The sequence below is a fragment of the Staurois parvus genome, unplaced genomic scaffold, assembly GCF_062004578.1.
Source record: "Staurois parvus isolate SC_StPar_1 unplaced genomic scaffold, SC_StPar_1.0 ptg000086l, whole genome shotgun sequence".
NCBI lineage: Eukaryota > Metazoa > Chordata > Amphibia > Anura > Ranidae > Staurois > Staurois parvus.
Genome location: NW_028317882.1, coordinates 11,865,780 through 11,884,311, shown reverse-complemented (window position 1 = coordinate 11,884,311; position 18,532 = coordinate 11,865,780). Strand labels below are relative to the sequence as shown.

Here is an 18,532-nt window from a genome sequence, read left to right as displayed (position 1 = left end):
CCAGTCCTGTAATCATTAATACATCATACAATGTATGTTTTTAATATAAGCAGTGTAGGTATCTTAATTTATCCGGAGTCTGTCTCTTGCAGTTGCAGTGCCTGTACAGCAGGGCAAGAAAGTGAGAAAAAAAAGAATTATAAAAAGCCATGTGCTGATAAAAACCATGCTGAGGGGGGACAAACAGAGTGACAGAGAGATGAGCTCATCACTTTTCTGCCTCTACTTTCACTGTCAAGAATAGGCTAGGATGAATCCAGGACTGTAGGTTCAATGATGTGACCATCAGACTGAGGACTTTAACAGAAGAAAGAAGCATGAGGAAGGAAATCTCTGAACTGAATTGGACTATTGCAACAAAGGCTTTGTTTTGCAAGTTTACCTTTTATTCGGCTATTTACTTTTATGGCTTTATTTTTGACTGGACTGCTACTGCTGCTACTTTGCTTAAGGTCTTGTTCTGCCTTAGGAAGCATTCACAGCTGTGAATGCACCTGCATTTTAGATTGCACCTGGGATTGCACCTATGATTAGATGCAAAAACCCAGCAGGGAGTACCCATGATTAACTGCAGGAGGCAGCCCGATTGAAAGCAGCTGGCTTCTGCAGCTAATTGCACTTGCTCACAGTTTGTTGCCTCTTGAATGACAGCTGTCACTCCATCGATTTTTCCTTTGAACCCTGAAAAATATATAGCTGGTGTTGGAATCTTTCCCATTTAATAGCGCTCAACAACCCTGAAGAAGGGAGTCTTTTCTTCTGAAATGCGTTGGTTTGATGTACTTGTCGATATTCTCAATAAATGCCTCTTAATCTACCATCAAAAGTGCATTCTTTTGGACATCGGGTGCTCCTTCTTTCGTATTATTCCATGCCTGCTCACATGTAAGTGCTCATGCAGTATTAACATGCGTGTAATCAGCCCCATTGTACTTCACATCACCCAGGTGAGTTAGCAGTGCCACCACTTACACATGTTGACATGGCATTATCTGAAGCACTCTGTAACATTTTCACCAGATAGGAAAGAAAGCACTCAAATATCAGCATATTTTCAATTAATGCCTTATAGGCAGCAATGGGAGGATCACTTGGCAGGCATGACAGACAATGCACTTGTTGAGTGGACAGACAATTGCCAAAGAATCTGATCTGTTTCTTCCTGAAGGTTCAGGTTCTCACATATATGGACACCTACAGAGCTGCTATCCAAACAGTGCTCCCTAGTCTGCTAGTCTATAATCCTGTTTCATATCTTTAAGGCTTGGGACAGAGAGTGCTTTGATAGAGGGATGGAATGTGCTGTTTAGACAGCAGGCAAACATATGAGCAGTCTGTACCCGAAATTAACAATGTCAGAATTTGGCATATAACCAAATACTTAAATTAGATACTTTGTCTAAAAGGAACGCTAGAGGCTGCTACAATCACTATGTTAGAGGGAAGAATAAATGTAGAGATTTAGATTCCTTTGTGACAATTTGATACTAGAGCGGCTCATACACACTAGGGCCTCATGCACACTGGACATTTTGCTAACTATTCTAGAAGCCTTCCTCCAGGCAGCAGTGTTTTTGGCAGAAAAAACACCTGATGCTTGTAAAAGTGTGTATTGTGTTTAGGCACGTCAAGCACTTGGGCGTTAATTAATTTAATTGGGCAGAATAATAATCTCTTGTGCACAATGCTGGATCCCAATCAGGCTCAGGTAAGTATAAGGGGGCTGCAGGGGAAGCTGCATATTGAAGATTTACCTTCATGCCTATGTAGCACTTTCCTCTTGAGGGCTGCTGTGCTTCTGGGTCCCCCTAAGCTTCGCACAGCCAAGCAAGGTGCATTTTCCACTCTTGCATCCACAGGCAGTGAACAGTCCATGAGTTTGTTTTTTGTTTTGGATGGGGTAATAGGGATTATGGGATGCCCAACGTGACTGTATGGGGACAATTTCCTTCCTACTTACAGAAAAAGATTCTGGACTGTTATTCTCCTTGAATGTGGTCAGTCTTTATAGATCTGTAGCAAAAGCTCCTTACAAGCTAGGGACTCTCAGGCCCTCTGAAAGTTAGCTTAGCTTGTTGCAAACTACATGCAGTAGTATCTCCACTCCCTTGTAGAACTGCTCTCAGCTCTACAGCCTGAAGACACTACCAGCCCTCCTCTCCCAGGACAAGGATAAAGGATTAAGCACAGCTCTGTCCTTTGAAAGCTTGTTACATGTGGCTGGCTCTCCCCTTGTGAATCTCTGGGTGTGCTTATGTACTCACTCTGTCCTCCTTTGTCCCACTGCTCCCAGGCAATGATCCTGTTCATACTGTGATGCTGAATAGATCTTCCTGAGCCCAGCCTGGAGGCCAAGCTCCCCCATAGACATAGGGCACCCCTCCCCAAGCCACTAACAGCATCCTCAGCACTTTATTTTCCACCCATCTCCCAGCTAGCATGGCTCTCTCATATTTATGGGTTAGCCTTACCACACTACCAGGGCCTCCAAACCTGGGACTGGCAAGACTCCAATAAAAATGCAGTTTTAGGTCTCCACCCCTCCCACCCACTGGCTTCTAGAAGCTTTCATGGTCCTCCAGAACCAGGTGGAGGCAAACATGTCCCAACCTGCTGAGTCACCCAGTGTTATGATCTGCCAGGTGGTGCCTCTGGCTGCCCACTTGACAGACCTACCCAAAGCGTGGAGTCTAAGTCCCGGTCTGTGCTTTCACCAGGGCCCCTGATGGTGGGGATGGACTTGAAACAGACCGGGACCAGGTCACGACCTCTGAGCAGGCCCACCAGTGGCAGGGGGAACCTCCGGGGATGTATTGGTACCGGGAGAGCCAGATGTGAGGAGGACGGCAGGACCTAGCAGGATGGATCACGAGTAGTGGTCCCGTGGGGTAGGCGAGGTACAGAATCGGCAGGCGGAGAATCGTCAGGTCACACGCAGGGTCAGCAGGATAAGTCAGTCCGTAGAGAGGTCAAACAAGCCGGGGGTCAGGATGGGAGAAGGCAGAGTAGTCAGGAACAATCCGGGTCAAACGCAAGAGAAGGCAGAGTAGTCAGGACAATCCGGGTCAAACACAGGAGTAGGCAGCGTAGTCAGGGTCAATCAGGGTCAAAAACACAGGTACAGGACTCAGGAACTCAGATAGACCTTGCGGCAATTACTGACAGTGCAGGGCATCTTTAAATATCGCGCCCTGCACTGTCATTGGCCGCCCAGGACGTGCCCCCGGGCTGTCATTGGCTGCCCGAGGCGCGCCCGCGGCTCCCACTGTGCATGCGCGGCGTCCTGTCATCCGCGGCTCGCCGGGACCTGGTGCCTGTGTCCCGGCGTGAGCCGTTGCCAGCGCGCATGCGCCGGCCGACAGGACGCCGCGATCCCTGACACCCAGTCTGACCTCCAAAGTATAAATGTTGTTTATACTTCTCAAATGACTGACCAGGGTATTCTGGAGCCTCATGCACACTGGACGTTTTTACAGCTGCTGTTGGCTTTTGATGTTTTTTTCTACAGCCAGTAAACTCCCCAGCATGTTATCCTATGTGTCCATGCACACATAGACTGCAATCGTTTTTTGACAGGGACGTTTTTTGGCTGAAAAAAACCCCCAGGACTAGGTTTCTAGAGGAGTTTTTTAGCTGTAAAAATGCTCAAGCGCTGCAAAACGCAGTAAAACACGGTAAATTGCAGCAAATCAGTGTTTTTTTGTAAAATAAATGTAAAAATATGCTAAAAACCACAAACGTGAAAAAGACACGGCAAAATGCTGTTAAACGCTAATACAAAAATGCTGAAAAACTTTACGTTTTTAACGTGACTTTACACAGCTAACAATACCAGCATTATTAAAACGCCCAGTGTGCATGGAGCCTTACAGTGGGGAAAACTCCCCGCTGACAGAATGCAATAACTTAGCGAGGAAGGATTCCCCCATCCTTATCAAATGTGTGGATGGAGGAACAGAGTCAGGTTTTTCCTTCATTCAGTCCGCTGGTTGAAGAAAAAAAACTGTGTCATCTAGGGGCTGCCTAGATGTAGAGTGTAGACACTCAAGGACAGGAAGTGTGGTACTTGCAGGATTACCAGGTGAAAATAAGTGGAAACAGCCTGAACAGTTTGGACTGGCAAACTTTGCCTTTACACAAGTTTGAATATGTACCTTTATGCCCTTTCAGTACTTCAGTACAGCATAGGCAAAGATATCAACTTACTACAGACAGTTGGGAGCAAAAAAAAAAAAAGGATTAGTGTTAAACAATAAGTTTTTCTATAGATAATAATAATTAATAATTGTATATAATAATATAGTCTATTGACCGTTGTACCTTTAAAGCTAGGACAGATGCTACTATACAAATTATCCAAACGCCTAAAGCAGACACTTGAAATAATTTGTTGCCTGTGTCTGCCCTGGACTCAGCTGGAGGTGTGCCAAGTCTGTACCACCTCCACTATTCAGTTATAGAATACCATTAATATATATTCAAAAGCTTTCAGGTCCTACTGTCATACTGTTCCTTAGTTTATTTGCTGATCCCCTGACAAAGTGTCACAGGGGCACAAACCACTTGGTATTTTTCCAAAAAAGCATCTATGACAAGCTGCCTTTTTTGTCCCCCTACTAAGAGAACAGTGTACTTTAGTTATGCATTTGGCAGAGTGACCTCCTGCCCAGCCAAAGAGTTTTGAACCTGCAAAGTAGAGAAGCAGAACAATGTGTGTATGTATGATCAGGCAAGTTAACTACTGAAACTCATGCAGGGCTGGATTCATATTTCTCCAAAATCACACCCATATGGAGGTCAAAAAAATTACTTTCACTGACACACCAATGGTTGAGAGTTATTTTAACTTCCTCTGACATACCAATGATTGGGGCTTATTTTACTCCTACTGACACCAAGGACTGGGGCTTACTTTACATGCCAGTCATTGGTGTCAAGGGTAGTATTTGACTTCCACTGACACCAATGATTGAGGCTTACTTTACTACCGTAACACCAATGACTGCCACTTATTTTACTTCCTTTGACACCAATAATTGCCACTTATTTTACTCCTGCTAACACCAATAACAAAGACTTACATCACTTCTACTTACACAATGATTGGGGCTTATTTTACTACCACAGCCACTAAGATTGTACTTATTTTACTTTCACTGAAGCCAATGATTAAGATATGTTACTTCCACTGACATCAATGATTGAGGCTTTTTGTTTTACCACAGGTACCAGTAAATGGCACTTATTTCACCACCACTAATACCAATGATTGTAACCTATTTTAGTACCATGGGTACTAATGATTGAGACTTGACTAGCTCCCAGAGTTCTCTCCTATCATTCAGCCATGGCCATATTTATCTCACTTGGTCACTTTCTCTCCCACCTTCTGTTTGCAGCATTGCACAGTATCTGTGTGATGTGCTTCCTTGCATGGGACTTTGAGATAGTGTGTCAGAACAATCACAGTGATATAACTGAATGATCATGTATCTCAGCGGATGTGTTTTTAATGTGGTGACTGCAAAACTGATTGTATTCCTATGGACAGATTTCTGGCAGTATCATTTCAGACTGGATTGGATTGACAACGCCTTCGTTTTGCTGTGCAAGCACCCCCACTAGGTCACCTTTGAAAATTTCTCCCTTGGTTGACATCTCCTGGTGGATGCTGTGACGTGTTTAAAGTATTGGGGTGTATGCCACAGAGTGCTTAGTGTATTGTGGTTGCATGCTGTGGAGTGCATGTGATGCTATGGTTCCAAATATGCTCATATGCTGATTTCCCACTCTTTGTAAGCCACTCCACTTTTTTTTCAGAATACTGTTTTCAGTCACTATGTCTTTGTTATGCAACTAATTACAAGAGTTGTAAACCTTCCCAAACAAGCTGTATATGCTGTTGGGATGTACAAGTGTAAAAGATTTACCATACCCCTTAGAAACGCAATTCAACATGCGCATCTCTATATTTTCATTATGTCTTTTTTTCTGTTGAGACACTCCTGCTACCCAGTATAGACTTTTAAAATACTTTTTTCCTCATGGCATTTTTTTGCTGTATACTGAATTTTGTGTAAAATGTTCATAGTCATATTGCTAAGGTACCCACTTGACACAAAGAAAAAAAAAACAAAAACCTATGAATCTGGTAGAATCAATGTCATGGCTGCCCTTCCTATGGAGAAGTGAGAATGCTGTAACCTGTACCTGAATATTCCCTCTGTATTGTAACCTGTTTAGCACCTGAAGCCCTAGCAAAATATACTGCATAGCGTAAGAATGTCAGCTTGTGGATAATACCCTATATTTCATACAGTATGAATGGCTACAAATTTTATTGGAAAATTTACTTCAGGCAGCTGAATATTTGCCTTAGAAGGGTAGGAAAAGTATGCACAACTACCCTCTAAATTAGCCCTGTAAGACCTGGTTCACATTAGTGCCATGAGTTTTGAATGTGATTTGAGTTACGATTATGCAGTGCAGGTTCTGTGCGATGTTTGTGTATGTGCTTTGCAATTCTTGTGATTTTACAGCTGTGCATTTTGGACGTGATTTTTGTGGCTTGGAATCTGCAACTACTGTACTGGAAAGGAGGAGAATATTTCAGCAAAAAAGGCAACAAAATTGAATCAAAAATGCATGTACAGTACATGCATTTGTGATATGTTTACATTGAGGTCTATGCCTGAAAAATGCCACTGCATTGCACCAAAGTAGCACAGGACCCTTCCCCAAACTCGCATAACAGTTGTGCTGAATTGACATAAAAGGCCAGCACTGAAAAAAATGTTGTTTCCATTGTCATGCGATTCTGTGCAAATCAAGTTGCATCAGAACTTGCACTAGTTTGAACCAGGCCTAACTGTACTGTTGAAAAGCATGTGAGCAACGAAAAATATGAATATTAAGGCATTTGCATTTTTTAAATGAACATGCTCGTTTACATAGTTGCAAATAGCATTGAAAATACAGCCACTTTTCTTTGAATAACATATCTTCATATGTGTTATGTAAAACATATCTATACATGTATAAGAGCCTCGCTTAACAGGTAAATCTGGTATGTCCATTGTGTCCTCTAGTGGACAGACATAATAGAACTAAGTGTTATTTATTGCAGTGCTGACAGAAAGGAATTTGTTGCTGTGCACTGACCTGTAATAGGCAGCTGTAGCTGAGAGTGTCAGCCCATAATGGAAACTTAACCCATCCCTAAGGTCAAAGCTGTATCTATGAAACCACGCTTAGTTTGTGCTGGATCTGGTGACATTTACAATAAAGAAGTAGAGACCCCCAGTATTCAGTTTTAGTGTGGTTCATATATGAGTTTGGTTACATACAGCATATGGAGACCTCTTAGTAAAAAAACATGTGCATACAGTATTGGAAATAGTGGGCTTCTGAGCAGTGATCAGTGTAAAAAAAAAAAGTTATGTGCCCCCCATATACTCTGAATCCAGCAACGGACTGTTCTTCGCTTTATCTGGGGTTCCTCTCGACCCACCTTCACAAACGTTTTATGTTCACCCATAAGGCGCATGGTGGCCATTCGGTTCCCAAACTTCATGCTTACTACCTTGCAGCCAATCTTTCTTCCATACCCTATTTACATGACACTCATCATCTACCCCTATGGGCTACAATTGATATGATTGACTCTCATCCGATTCCCTTGTCTTCACTGCCGTGGCTCCCTTCTGCTCATCGCCCTCCGGGTATAAGTCTCTCCTTGTTGCACACTCTCAGGCTTTGGGATTCGATCAAATGCTCTGCTGGTTTGATATCACCCAATTTGCCTCTCCTACACCTTCTCCGCTGTCCATTGTTTCCTCCCGGATTAGACCAACCAGGTCATTTTTCCTGGTGGGCAGAACGTGGGTTTTCAGATGTCCACTCCCTGCTCGCCCTAACCAGGATTCTTACTTTTGACATGCTTTGCTCCTCTCATGAAATACCTTTACGGGAACACTTCCGCTACCTTGAACTCGGCAACTTTTTTCCACAATTTGATTAGGCCTCATTCAGCCCCATATCTCCTATCAACTTCTGAAAGCATCTGTAGGTCGTTTTCCCGTTTGACAGGTGTAATCTCTCTTATATACTCTTCTATCGTTTCCTCTCAGAAGCCACCTATATGCTCTTTTCAACAACATTGGGAACCTGAACTGTCAGTGACCTTGTCACCTGATGACTGGCTGAGGATGGTTCAAACGGCCCCCAGATGCTCTAGAAATGTTTCCATATTGAAAAATGCCTACAAGGTTGTCTACCGCTGGTACTACACACTAGCTCAATTAGCCAAGTTCATTCCACAATACCCACCGACCTGTTTTTGTGGTTGCTCCCAGTTGGGGACAATGGCCCATATATGGTGGTCTTGCCCTAAAGCGATGAGATTATGGATCCGGGTTTACGCTATTTTATGTACTATATTTAACTCAAATATAAAAAAAAACCCTTGTGAGGCCCTCCTTTTTAAACCCATTGAATCACTTTTACGGGTAGAACGCGAGTTAGCAACACATCTTTTTAGTGCCACGAAGCTTACGATAACGAGGGCATGGAAAACTCTTGCCCTTAGTTTTGGTGGTCTTTCCCTAAAGCGATGAGATTATGGATCCAGGTTTACGCTATTTTACATACTATATTTAACTCAAATATTAAAAAAAACCCTTGTGAGGCCCTCCTTTTTAAACCCATTGAATCACTTTTACGGGTAGAACGCGAGTTAGCAACACATCTTTTTAGTGCCACGAAGCTTACGATAACGAGGGCATGGAAAACTCTTGCCCTTAGTTTTGGTGGTCTTGCCCTAAAGCGATGAGATTATGGATCCAGGTTTACGCTATTTTACATACTATATTTAACTCAAATATTAAAAAAAACCCTTGTGAGGCCCTCCTTTTTAAACCCATTGAATCACTTTTACGGGTAGAACGCGAGTTAGCAACACATCTTTTTAGTGCCACGAAGCTTACAATAGCGAGGGCATGGAAAACTCTTGCCCTTAGTTTTGAAGCGGTAAAAAAAAAAAAAAATCGCATGAACGACATCATGGTCAATGAGAAATTGACGTCCATTCTGTCCGACTCTCACAACAGGTTCCTTCGGGTTTGGCAACCCTGGATGACTCATGTATACCCTTCACGTTTTGATTATACCTTATTAACATTGTGATCTTTTGAACACATTTCCCTCCGAGAACATTCTTCTTCTTTCTCTCTTTTTTCTCCCTTCTCATGAGTGTTCTTGGAGTCATTGGGTCTTTCCAGCAGATAAACTTCACCTACCCTCGCAACGCTCTGGTGATACATCTAGGTAGCAATTGCAATGTACCACTATAGTGTGGATTACCCCATTACTTTTTCCTCATTCTCTCGCTTTCTTCTCTTTTCTGACTTTCTCTAACTTTTCTTTCGGATTTCTTTTTATTACACAATGGTGTCCGTTTGTGAACCAGCGGTAATAGATCGCTGCTCAGTTCTCCGGCATTCTCGGAGAACAAAGTTCTCCTGTGAATGCAGTTTATGAAGCAGTTCTCCGAACGAAGGGAGAACGGTTTCCAAACGCTGGAGAACGGTCTACAAACTCTGAAAAACGGCTCATTTTACTATAATCTCTCGAGATTATAGTAAAAAACCAGTTTACTAAGCAGAGGTAAATTATCTCTGCTTAGTTTTCGGTCCCTCTGATTCTCCAGCTCTGGGCTGGAGAATCTGGACGGAGAACACAGATCTCCAGAAAAGGGCTGACATGATCTCCTGAGTGTTATAAACTGTGAATGACCAGAGAATAGCTGAGATCCGTTGAATCGCAGCTATTCTCTGTGTCATAAAAGGACACCAATATCTCTTTGTTACAGCTTTTCATTGTTAAATTGGCTTTGGGGTCAAATAAGCACAGTAATTCAGTGAGCTGTTATTTTCTTTTTTCTCTCTTATATGGTAGGGCATGTTGCCCTGGGATTTTTTTCCCAATTTTCTTAGGCTGTTACTGCCCTCTATGTTTACATTTCAAATATGTGTCAGTGAACTGTTTCTGCACTCGGTTTCATCCTTTTGCAACCGTAATATGTATATTGCCCTTTCTAATATTTTGCCACGACTGAATGCTGTACTTTGTATTATGCTGTACATACTTTTCTGATGTTTTTGATATTTGGCTCTGTATTTTTGTATGCCATTTGTCAATAAAACCCTTTGTTAAAGAAAAAACTGTTATGTGTGTGATCATCACAATGTGGTTGATAGAATAGAAAATGCACAAAACAAATATGTTAAAGTATCATCCTGTGCATCAGGGGTGTTGCTAAGGTACAAAATTATCTGCAGAACCACAAGGCATCTTTTGTCCAGACCAAGAGCTGTCTTTGTGCTGGAAGCGCACAGTTACACCAGTGTCACACGAAGGGTCCCATAAGATCCGCCTATCAGTTTTTCAGGCCAACCCTATCAGTCCCTTTATTCATCCCTATGGCAGGTGTAAATGGACTTGTGTCCATTTACATATGCCTAGCTCACATCTGATCCAGTCTGCTTTAAAAAAAACAAAGGGGATCTTGTTGTCCTCTGTCTAGGCAGATCGAAGTGCAGTTGGGTGTAAATGGACAGTGGCGTTCATTTACTCCTGGCCGCCCACAGAACACAGCAGGCTCTGTCTGTTTCTGCTCTGTATAATCTGAGTGGACACGGATGGCTCATCTGCCCCGTTTGCTCTGATCAGCAGGACAGATCCCCTGCTGTTCAAAATGAAGCCTGCCCAGTGTGAAGGAAGCCCACTCAGCACATAACCATTGGCCACCCAACAACGCATGTGTGGTGTGTGGGCATTTAAAGCCCACCCTTTTGCTGCCACGTATATGTGTTGGGTGGTCATAAATGAATTACATAGCAACACACCTTCTTTTAGTCAATGTACACAAATTTTACTTTTCTAGACATGCATGCCTACGCTATTGGCCCTTATTGAGGTCAACAACTAAACTTAAACAATATGCATGGGCTTCCTCCAGGTACTGTGGTTTCCTCCCACACTCCAAAGACATGTTGATAGGCTAATTGGCTCCTGTCTAAATGGGCCTTAGTATGTGTATGTATGAATGTGAGATAGGGACCTTATATTGTAAGCTCCTAAACTCTCCTGATGTAAGTCTACAATATACTGTATATGTAAAGGCTGTTTAAAATTGACAGCGCTATATAAGTACCTGTAATAACTAAATGCATAAATATGAAAGTTCACCATCCATGTTACAATCTGATCATTCAATCAACTTTTTATTTACCAATACTATGTGATATAAAGACCTATATAAACCATTCAATCAATTTGTATCCAATTTGGCAGGTCACTGTATTATGTAGTTTTCAGTAAATCCAAAAGAGATTAAGAGATTATATTGTCAGATTGCAAGGTGTGTGGTGAGGTTAAAGGCTCCTTCACATTAGATATGCATAAAGTCATAAAAAAGCGCACATTTTGACTTCCATAGATATTCATTTACATCAGTTTATATGCGTTTATATTAGTTATTATGCACAGTGACATCAGCTGATGTGAGTTTAATTGTTAATGCTTTTTTTCCCCTATTTCCTGTGTCATCAACTTTAATTTAATTTTTATTGTATTTATTTCCATTTTACATGTGTTTATGTGTGCTACGGTGCTGCAGATTTCCACATATGCTCTGCACAGCGCAAGAGACCAGCATTGCAGTAAGAACAGGGCACGAAGACAACAATAGTTTCTATGTGCCCTTGCAGGGACCTGTATTTTTCTAGAGCAGAAAAACCCCAGTCTTTGCACATAATGTGAACAAGACTTACTACCTCATTTAACCACTTCCTGTTCGGACACTTTTACCCCCTTCCTGTCCAGGGCAATTTTCAGCTTTCAGCGCTATCACACTTTGAATGACAATTGCGCGGTCATGCAATACTGTACCCATATGAATTTTTTACCATTTTTTTGAGACAGATAAAGCTTTATTTTGGTGGTATTTATTCACCGCTGGGATTTTTTTTTTTTTTACTATGTAAATGAAAAAGTCCAAACATTTTGAAAAAAAGTGTTTTTTTTATAACATTTTGCAAATAAATAATATTTCATCATAAATCTTGGCCAAAATTTATTCCGTTATTTTTTTAGTAAAAAAAAAAAATCCAAATTAGTTTATAACTAAAAATTATAATTTTTAAACATTTTTTTTACATTTTTATTAAATTTTTTTATATTATTATTTTTTATTTATTTATTTATTTTTACATACTGTCACCCTAGCAGTACAGTGTCACCATGGTGACACTGTACTACTTGTGGGGGGTGATGAAGATTTTTTTTTTATTTTTTACACTGATTGCTTTTACACCCATATAGGATGTAAAAGCAATAATTTCTCTTTCTCTCTGTCTGCATTCTTGCAGTCATTGAGAAGTACTGAGTGAGCTGTGATTGGTCACAGCTTGTCACATGGTACAAGGCTGTTGTGAATAGCCTTGTACCATGTGACCTCTGTGATCATTCACAGATTTCACACGTAGTAAGCAATGATGTCACAAGTGACATCTTGCTTACTACTTTGCATGTGATCACTGATTGGCCAATCAGTGATCACATGATCGGGACCTCGTACAGAGGTCCCGTCCGACGATCGGTGTTTCACTGTGTCCGGAGGACACAGCGGGCACCGGATCGCGGTGCTGCGTGCTCCCAGAGAGCGCGCACAGCTAGAAAAGGCGGGTGCCGTTTATGAACGGCAACCCGCCCCTGGACTGCCACCGCCCTGCCGTTTATAAACAGCAGGCGGACGGCAAGTGGTTAACCACTTGTCCTCCAGAGGATTTACCCCCTTTCCTGACCAGGCCATTTTTGCGATATGGCACTGCGTTACTTTAACTGACAATTGCGTGGTGATGCAACGCTGCACTCAAATTAAATTTACATCCTTTTTTCCCCACAAATAGAGCTTTCTTTCGGTGGTATTTGATCGAATGTGTGGTTTTTATTTTTTGCACTATAAACAAAAAAACACAGACAATTTTGAGAAAAAACAATATTTTGAACTTTTTGCTATTAAACAGGAAAAAAAAAATTAAAAATCAAATTTCATCATAAGTTTAGGCCAAAATGTATTCTGCTACATGTCTTTGATAAAAAAAATCCCAATACGTGTAAACTAATTAGTTTACATGAACGTTATAGTGTTTAAACATGGCGGTATATATACTGGAATTTTTTTTTCTAGTAATGGCGGCGATCAGCGACTTATAGTGGGACTGCGGCAGGCATTCTGACACTGGGGGGAACTGACTTGGTGTCACTGACATCCCCAGTGACACAAATACAGTGATCAGTGCTAATAAAAAGCACTGACACTGTACTAATGGCTCTGGGCAGGAAGAGGTTAACATCTGGGGCAATCAAAGGGTTAACTGTGTGCTGTTTCACATTATGTGCTGTGTGTGTGCTTCACTGTAAGCACACTGCTTTGTATGGCTCTGCTAGGCTGAGCCATACAAACCAGTGTGCAGGAGCTGACAGGAGAGAGATGTGTGTTGTTTATACATAAGTCTCTCCCCCGTCGGTAGTACTCGGCGATCACCAGCTGACAGTGAGTAATCACCAGTTGGGACCCGGTGATTGACAGTTGAAGTCGCGAATGGCGGCGCGGGTAGGGTGCACGCCCCCTACCCAGAAATGCAAAATCACGGATATAAACGTGTAGCAGTATTTCTGCTATAGGGCAGAGTGGAAGTGTACTATGCTGAAAGTCATCATGATGATGATAATTGACGAGAACATTTTTGAGCTCTTGATGGCTATGAGGGAACATAGAACATTTCACTTGCCACGCCTAATTATATAAAGCTTTCATATGCAGTTACCATCCCTTCTTTGCAAAATTTTGGCAACCTTTCATCACATCCACAAACATGACTCATGAAACCACCCAAACCTCCTCACATTCAGCCCCTTAGCCAGCAAGCCACCTCCCCAATAATCCTATAGTAAATAATAGTAAATCACCAGCTCTACTGTTCAAACACTAGTGACACAAATTATGCAAGTCTTCTTAAAGGGAATGTACTGTGTAATTCATTTTAAATACGTGCTTTTTTTCTTCATTATGCTCTGGATTTGAAATGTCAGTCTTAAAATACAGTTTTTCATTTGTTCAGGCAAATAAATATGAAATATTGCCTAAGAATATTTTATGTTTATTTGCCTTCTGGTATTGGTTCCACACTTACGCACACAAGTGAATAAGTCAGAGAAGTGACTCATCCCCCTTCTGTTCTGCTCTGCTTAGTTTAGTACAGAGTTTCAATCAAAGAAAGAGAAACAGAGAGTCTGAAGAAAAGCAGTTTTTCTCTGCTCTATCTTGAAAGCTGAACTCCAGGCATACATAAAAGACACAAATTAAAATGTAATTAAAGGTTAAGTTCTCCCATGGGAATAGGTTACATGTCCCACCTGTTTTTACATGTAACATGTTCCCACTGCTGCTGATCTTCCCGATCCTCCGCCTCCAGTGACAGCAAGCCAGGGATCTTCTACCTGAACTCCCTGTCACAATTTAAAAAATAAAGCAGCCATGCAGGACACGTCATTCATTTACAGAGTTCTGTGAATGGGAAAGCTACAACTATTGTCAGCTTGTAGTTTTCAATGAACTACCAGTGCACTGTTGAGCGATCTAAGTAGTTCATTGATGGTTCCTGCCATTGTGTAACTGCATGCTCATACGAGGTACGAGCAGACAGCTTACAATGACAGTCTGTAGGAGCCCTGCCTTGCATCGATGATCTGCAGATCATGGGTGCAATGCTTTACAGGCTCCTAATCCAAAAAAATAATAAATGCACATTTTTTACCTGCAAAAAAGATGTGCATTTATTATTTTATTGTTAAAGGTGAACTTAGCCTTTAAAGGCAAAAGTTGTTTTTTTATAAAGTGGAGAGGGATTAGAACACCCTGATATGGCGATTCACAGTCTGTCTTTGTCCTGTTTACAGTTATCTTTGAAAGTGAAAGAGAATCCCAAATTTTGGGTTGACACCAGAACAGTAATAGAGGGGATTCACCAATAGGGACACTAGTTCTGGTGACAGACCTGGATTCTCACACTTTGGAGTGATTTCTTCTCACCTACTGTTTTGGCTATGGGACAGGGAGTGAAGGAAATCTCCTCAAAGGGTTCAATGGGACAGGTGGCAAAAAAGTGACAGGGTTTACAACCCTCCCTTACTCTGTCCAAAACAAAAAATAATGCCTTTAGTGCTACTTTAATGCAGTTCTGCATTTCTTAATACATTATTATATTTATGTATTTATTTATTTTTATGCAAGCAGTGTAAGGACCTGAATCAGACTTGTTAGCCCCTGTACAGCAGAGCATATAGAGCAGCGGTCACTAAATGGCAGACCATGTTCTAAGAACAGCCCCAGCACCACTCTCTTCTGGACCACCAGCCTGCAATGACAGGTCCGCCGCTGAGCAGGGCGGTCGTCACGGCAACCGATGACATCACGTGCGTATCCAGCCCTTTGCAGCTCACTGTCTCTCCTGCTCCTGCTCCCTGCCTGCACACAAGCATCCTTCAGCAAGGATCCTGGCACAGCTCCTGTCTGCCCTCAAGGTAGGGTGTAGTCTTACAGGGGCACTCTGATGGGCATATTTAATGTTAAAGGGTCATGCTGATGGGCACATTTAATGTTAAGGTGCACTCTGATGGGCACGAACTTAGAATGTGCCCATCAGAGTGCCCCTTAACATAAATGTGCCCATCAGAGTGCCCCTTAACATAAAATAAATGCCCCCTTATTTTATGTTAAGGGCCACATTTTAGGTTAAGGGGCACTCTGATGGGCATCTTTTATGTTAAGGGGGCACTCTGCTGGGCACGTTATGTTAAGGGGGCACAAATCGGCACATACTGTGGAAAGGGGCACTCTGATGGGCACATGTGATTGAAAGGGGCAGTCTGATTGGCACATGTGATGGAAAGGGGCACTCTGATGGGGAAATATGATGGAAAGATGAGTGTAAGGGGGCACTCTGACGGGAATACCTGATGCAAAGGGGCACTCTGATGGGGACACATAATGTAAGGGGGCACACCCTATTTGGACCTCGGCCAGAAGAAAATTTTAGTGACCTCCTTGAATTTTAATTCAATAACCCTGACATAGAGGGAAAGGGAGAAGCAGCAGAAGGGGCCAGTCAGGTGTGCTGAATGGCAAGGTGTATGCTGATAAGAGAAGAACACTTGGAGATACTTGTACATTAAAAACAAAAATGTAAAACAAAATTAACCCAAACCATTATGGTTTACTTTAATGCAGCCACCACTCTTAGCCTAGTCGTTAAATCACCAAACCTCACTCATATTCTACTTCCTTCTCACCTAGGGTTAACAAACCTTTTTTTTATAAAGGGCTGAAGTAGTATCTGTGTACTGTGTGGAAGCAAGTATTTCCCAAGAAGCACTGTACCCAAAAAGGCATATATATTAATGCATATAGATCATATTCTTTAAAGTGTATGCCATTGTGACTGCATGGTGATGGTACTGAGGATGTGCAGCCTTACATAGTTTCACCCAGGCATTATTCCCTGTCCTTTCCATGGGATGTAGAACACTGAGAGATACAGATGCATGGTGGGGTATAGCACAACTTACTAGTGAGAAAATATATTAACACTGGTCATGGCCTAAACATCTAGGCCACACAGCCAGTAGTAAAACCAGTGATTGTGCCTCCATACCCCTAGACCAGGGGCGGACTGACAACTCATGGGGCCCCCGGGCAATAGGGGATAATGGGGCCCCTGTGTCCTTGCCCAAACTCAAAAAAGCCTATGAAAAAGGTACCAGGGGCATCTCATGGGGCCCCCTACTGACCCCGGGCCCTCGGGCAGGGCCCGAGTTTCCAAATGGTTAGTCCGCCCCTGACCTAGACTTATGCCTTGCATGACAATTAAAGTGCAGCACACAGTGGGGTTTATTTACTAAAGCTGGTTTACTCCGAATCTTGTGCACTTCTGTATAGAACCCAATCAGCTTCCAGGTTGTATTGCTAAAGATTAATTGAACAAGCTGAGGTTAGAAGCTGATTCGCTACCATGCACAAGTGAACGAGATTCTGAGTGAACCAGCTTTAGTAAATAAACCCCACTGTGCTTTTAGTTCAGTGAAGCATTCAGGGCATAATGCATGGAAGGCCTTTCTAACGTGCCATACATCAGTTTTTTTAGTTGTTTTTTCTGTTGGAACTTTTGACACACAAAGTTTTATAATGGTATATTTTCTCAGTTGAAGGACACTTTGTTTTCACCTAGACAAGTGAGCTAAAAATGCTTCATCACATGCAAAAAAAAAAAAAAATAGCTATTTGAGGAAGTTTGGCAAGAATACTACTGTCTGAGCAGATGTAGAGCTATGATACCAGCTCCAAGTGTTTAGGGAACACAGAGAAGCATTATGATCTCCTAAAAGAGCACATTTTCTTGAATCTTTTATTACTTCTCCCATTTGTTTTTTTCCTGCAGTGTGAGCTTTTTTGAAAAATTTTGATATTTTGTTTTCTGCAGATTTTTTTGCAGTGAGGTACATAATACATCATGATAGTCACACAGTGTATACTTACCTTGTATACAAAAAAAATTAAATAGGGTATAATGGGTTCTGTTATGTATCAGATGACCCTTCCCCTGTAGAGAAAAGGCCACTGCCTGTCAGTTTGACTCATACTTTTTTTTTTTTCTTTAACACATTACTGCATGCATAAACGTATTTCCATCTGGTCACTCAAATTCACATTAAAAATGAGCAAACACATAATATATATAAATAGAATAATATATATATATATATATATATATATATATATATATATACATACAGCACACAAATCAAATATATATACTGTGTATGCAATATATAAAATGTCGGACAAAGTTAAAAACATTAAACTACTCTAGCGTTAGACTAATATAACTTTGTTCTATAATGCAAAGTACAGGGAAACTCACGCTCTGTGGTGCTGGGCTTCCTGCTCTGCTCTTCTTTGATAAGGACGGGGTTTTCATCAGCTCCCGCTTCTTCCTTGAAAACATCCTGAGTATATGTCTTTTCTGGTCTTTTTTTCTTTACTGATGGTACCACCGCCTCTATGCACCTTATAAAATTTGAGGTGACGATCACCCCCGCTACCCCACCTGGGGGGTAGATTCTTAGGGGTACTCAGAAGGCTGGTGCTGTATGCCCAGCACTACTACTGTCAGATGCCATGTGATGTCAAGATGTTTCCTTATTGGACGATTACTCTCCCAAAACTGACACAGACAGGAAGAGGTAAAGGGCGTTAACCCTTTAAGTGCTGGGGCCACAGCAGCATCCTGTCCCCTCCCAAAGCTTTGTGTGCATGTCATGTGTCAGTGTGTAAAGACTTTATGTATGTGTGTTTGAGGGGAACAATAGAGGAAGTTATAGGGAGAGGCTGTATAAAGTAAAGAAGATATAC

General features: G+C 41.8%; 1 protein-coding gene across 2 annotated transcripts in view; it reads right to left on the bottom strand.

The window, feature by feature from the left end:
• Positions 1-18,324, bottom strand: part of ARHGAP45 (Rho GTPase activating protein 45) — a 172,071-nt gene extending 153,747 nt beyond the window's left edge. Inside the window, exon 1 of one of the 2 annotated variants that reach the window (XM_089670068.1) lies at positions 18,042-18,324. In XM_089670068.1, the coding sequence (XP_089526194.1) occupies positions 18,042-18,125 (84 nt within the window). In that variant the 5' untranslated portion in view covers positions 18,126-18,324. The remainder of the gene's footprint in view (positions 1-18,041) is intronic. The other variant, XM_089670070.1, reaches the window with a different exon arrangement.
• Between the last annotated feature and the right edge of the window lie 208 nt (positions 18,325-18,532).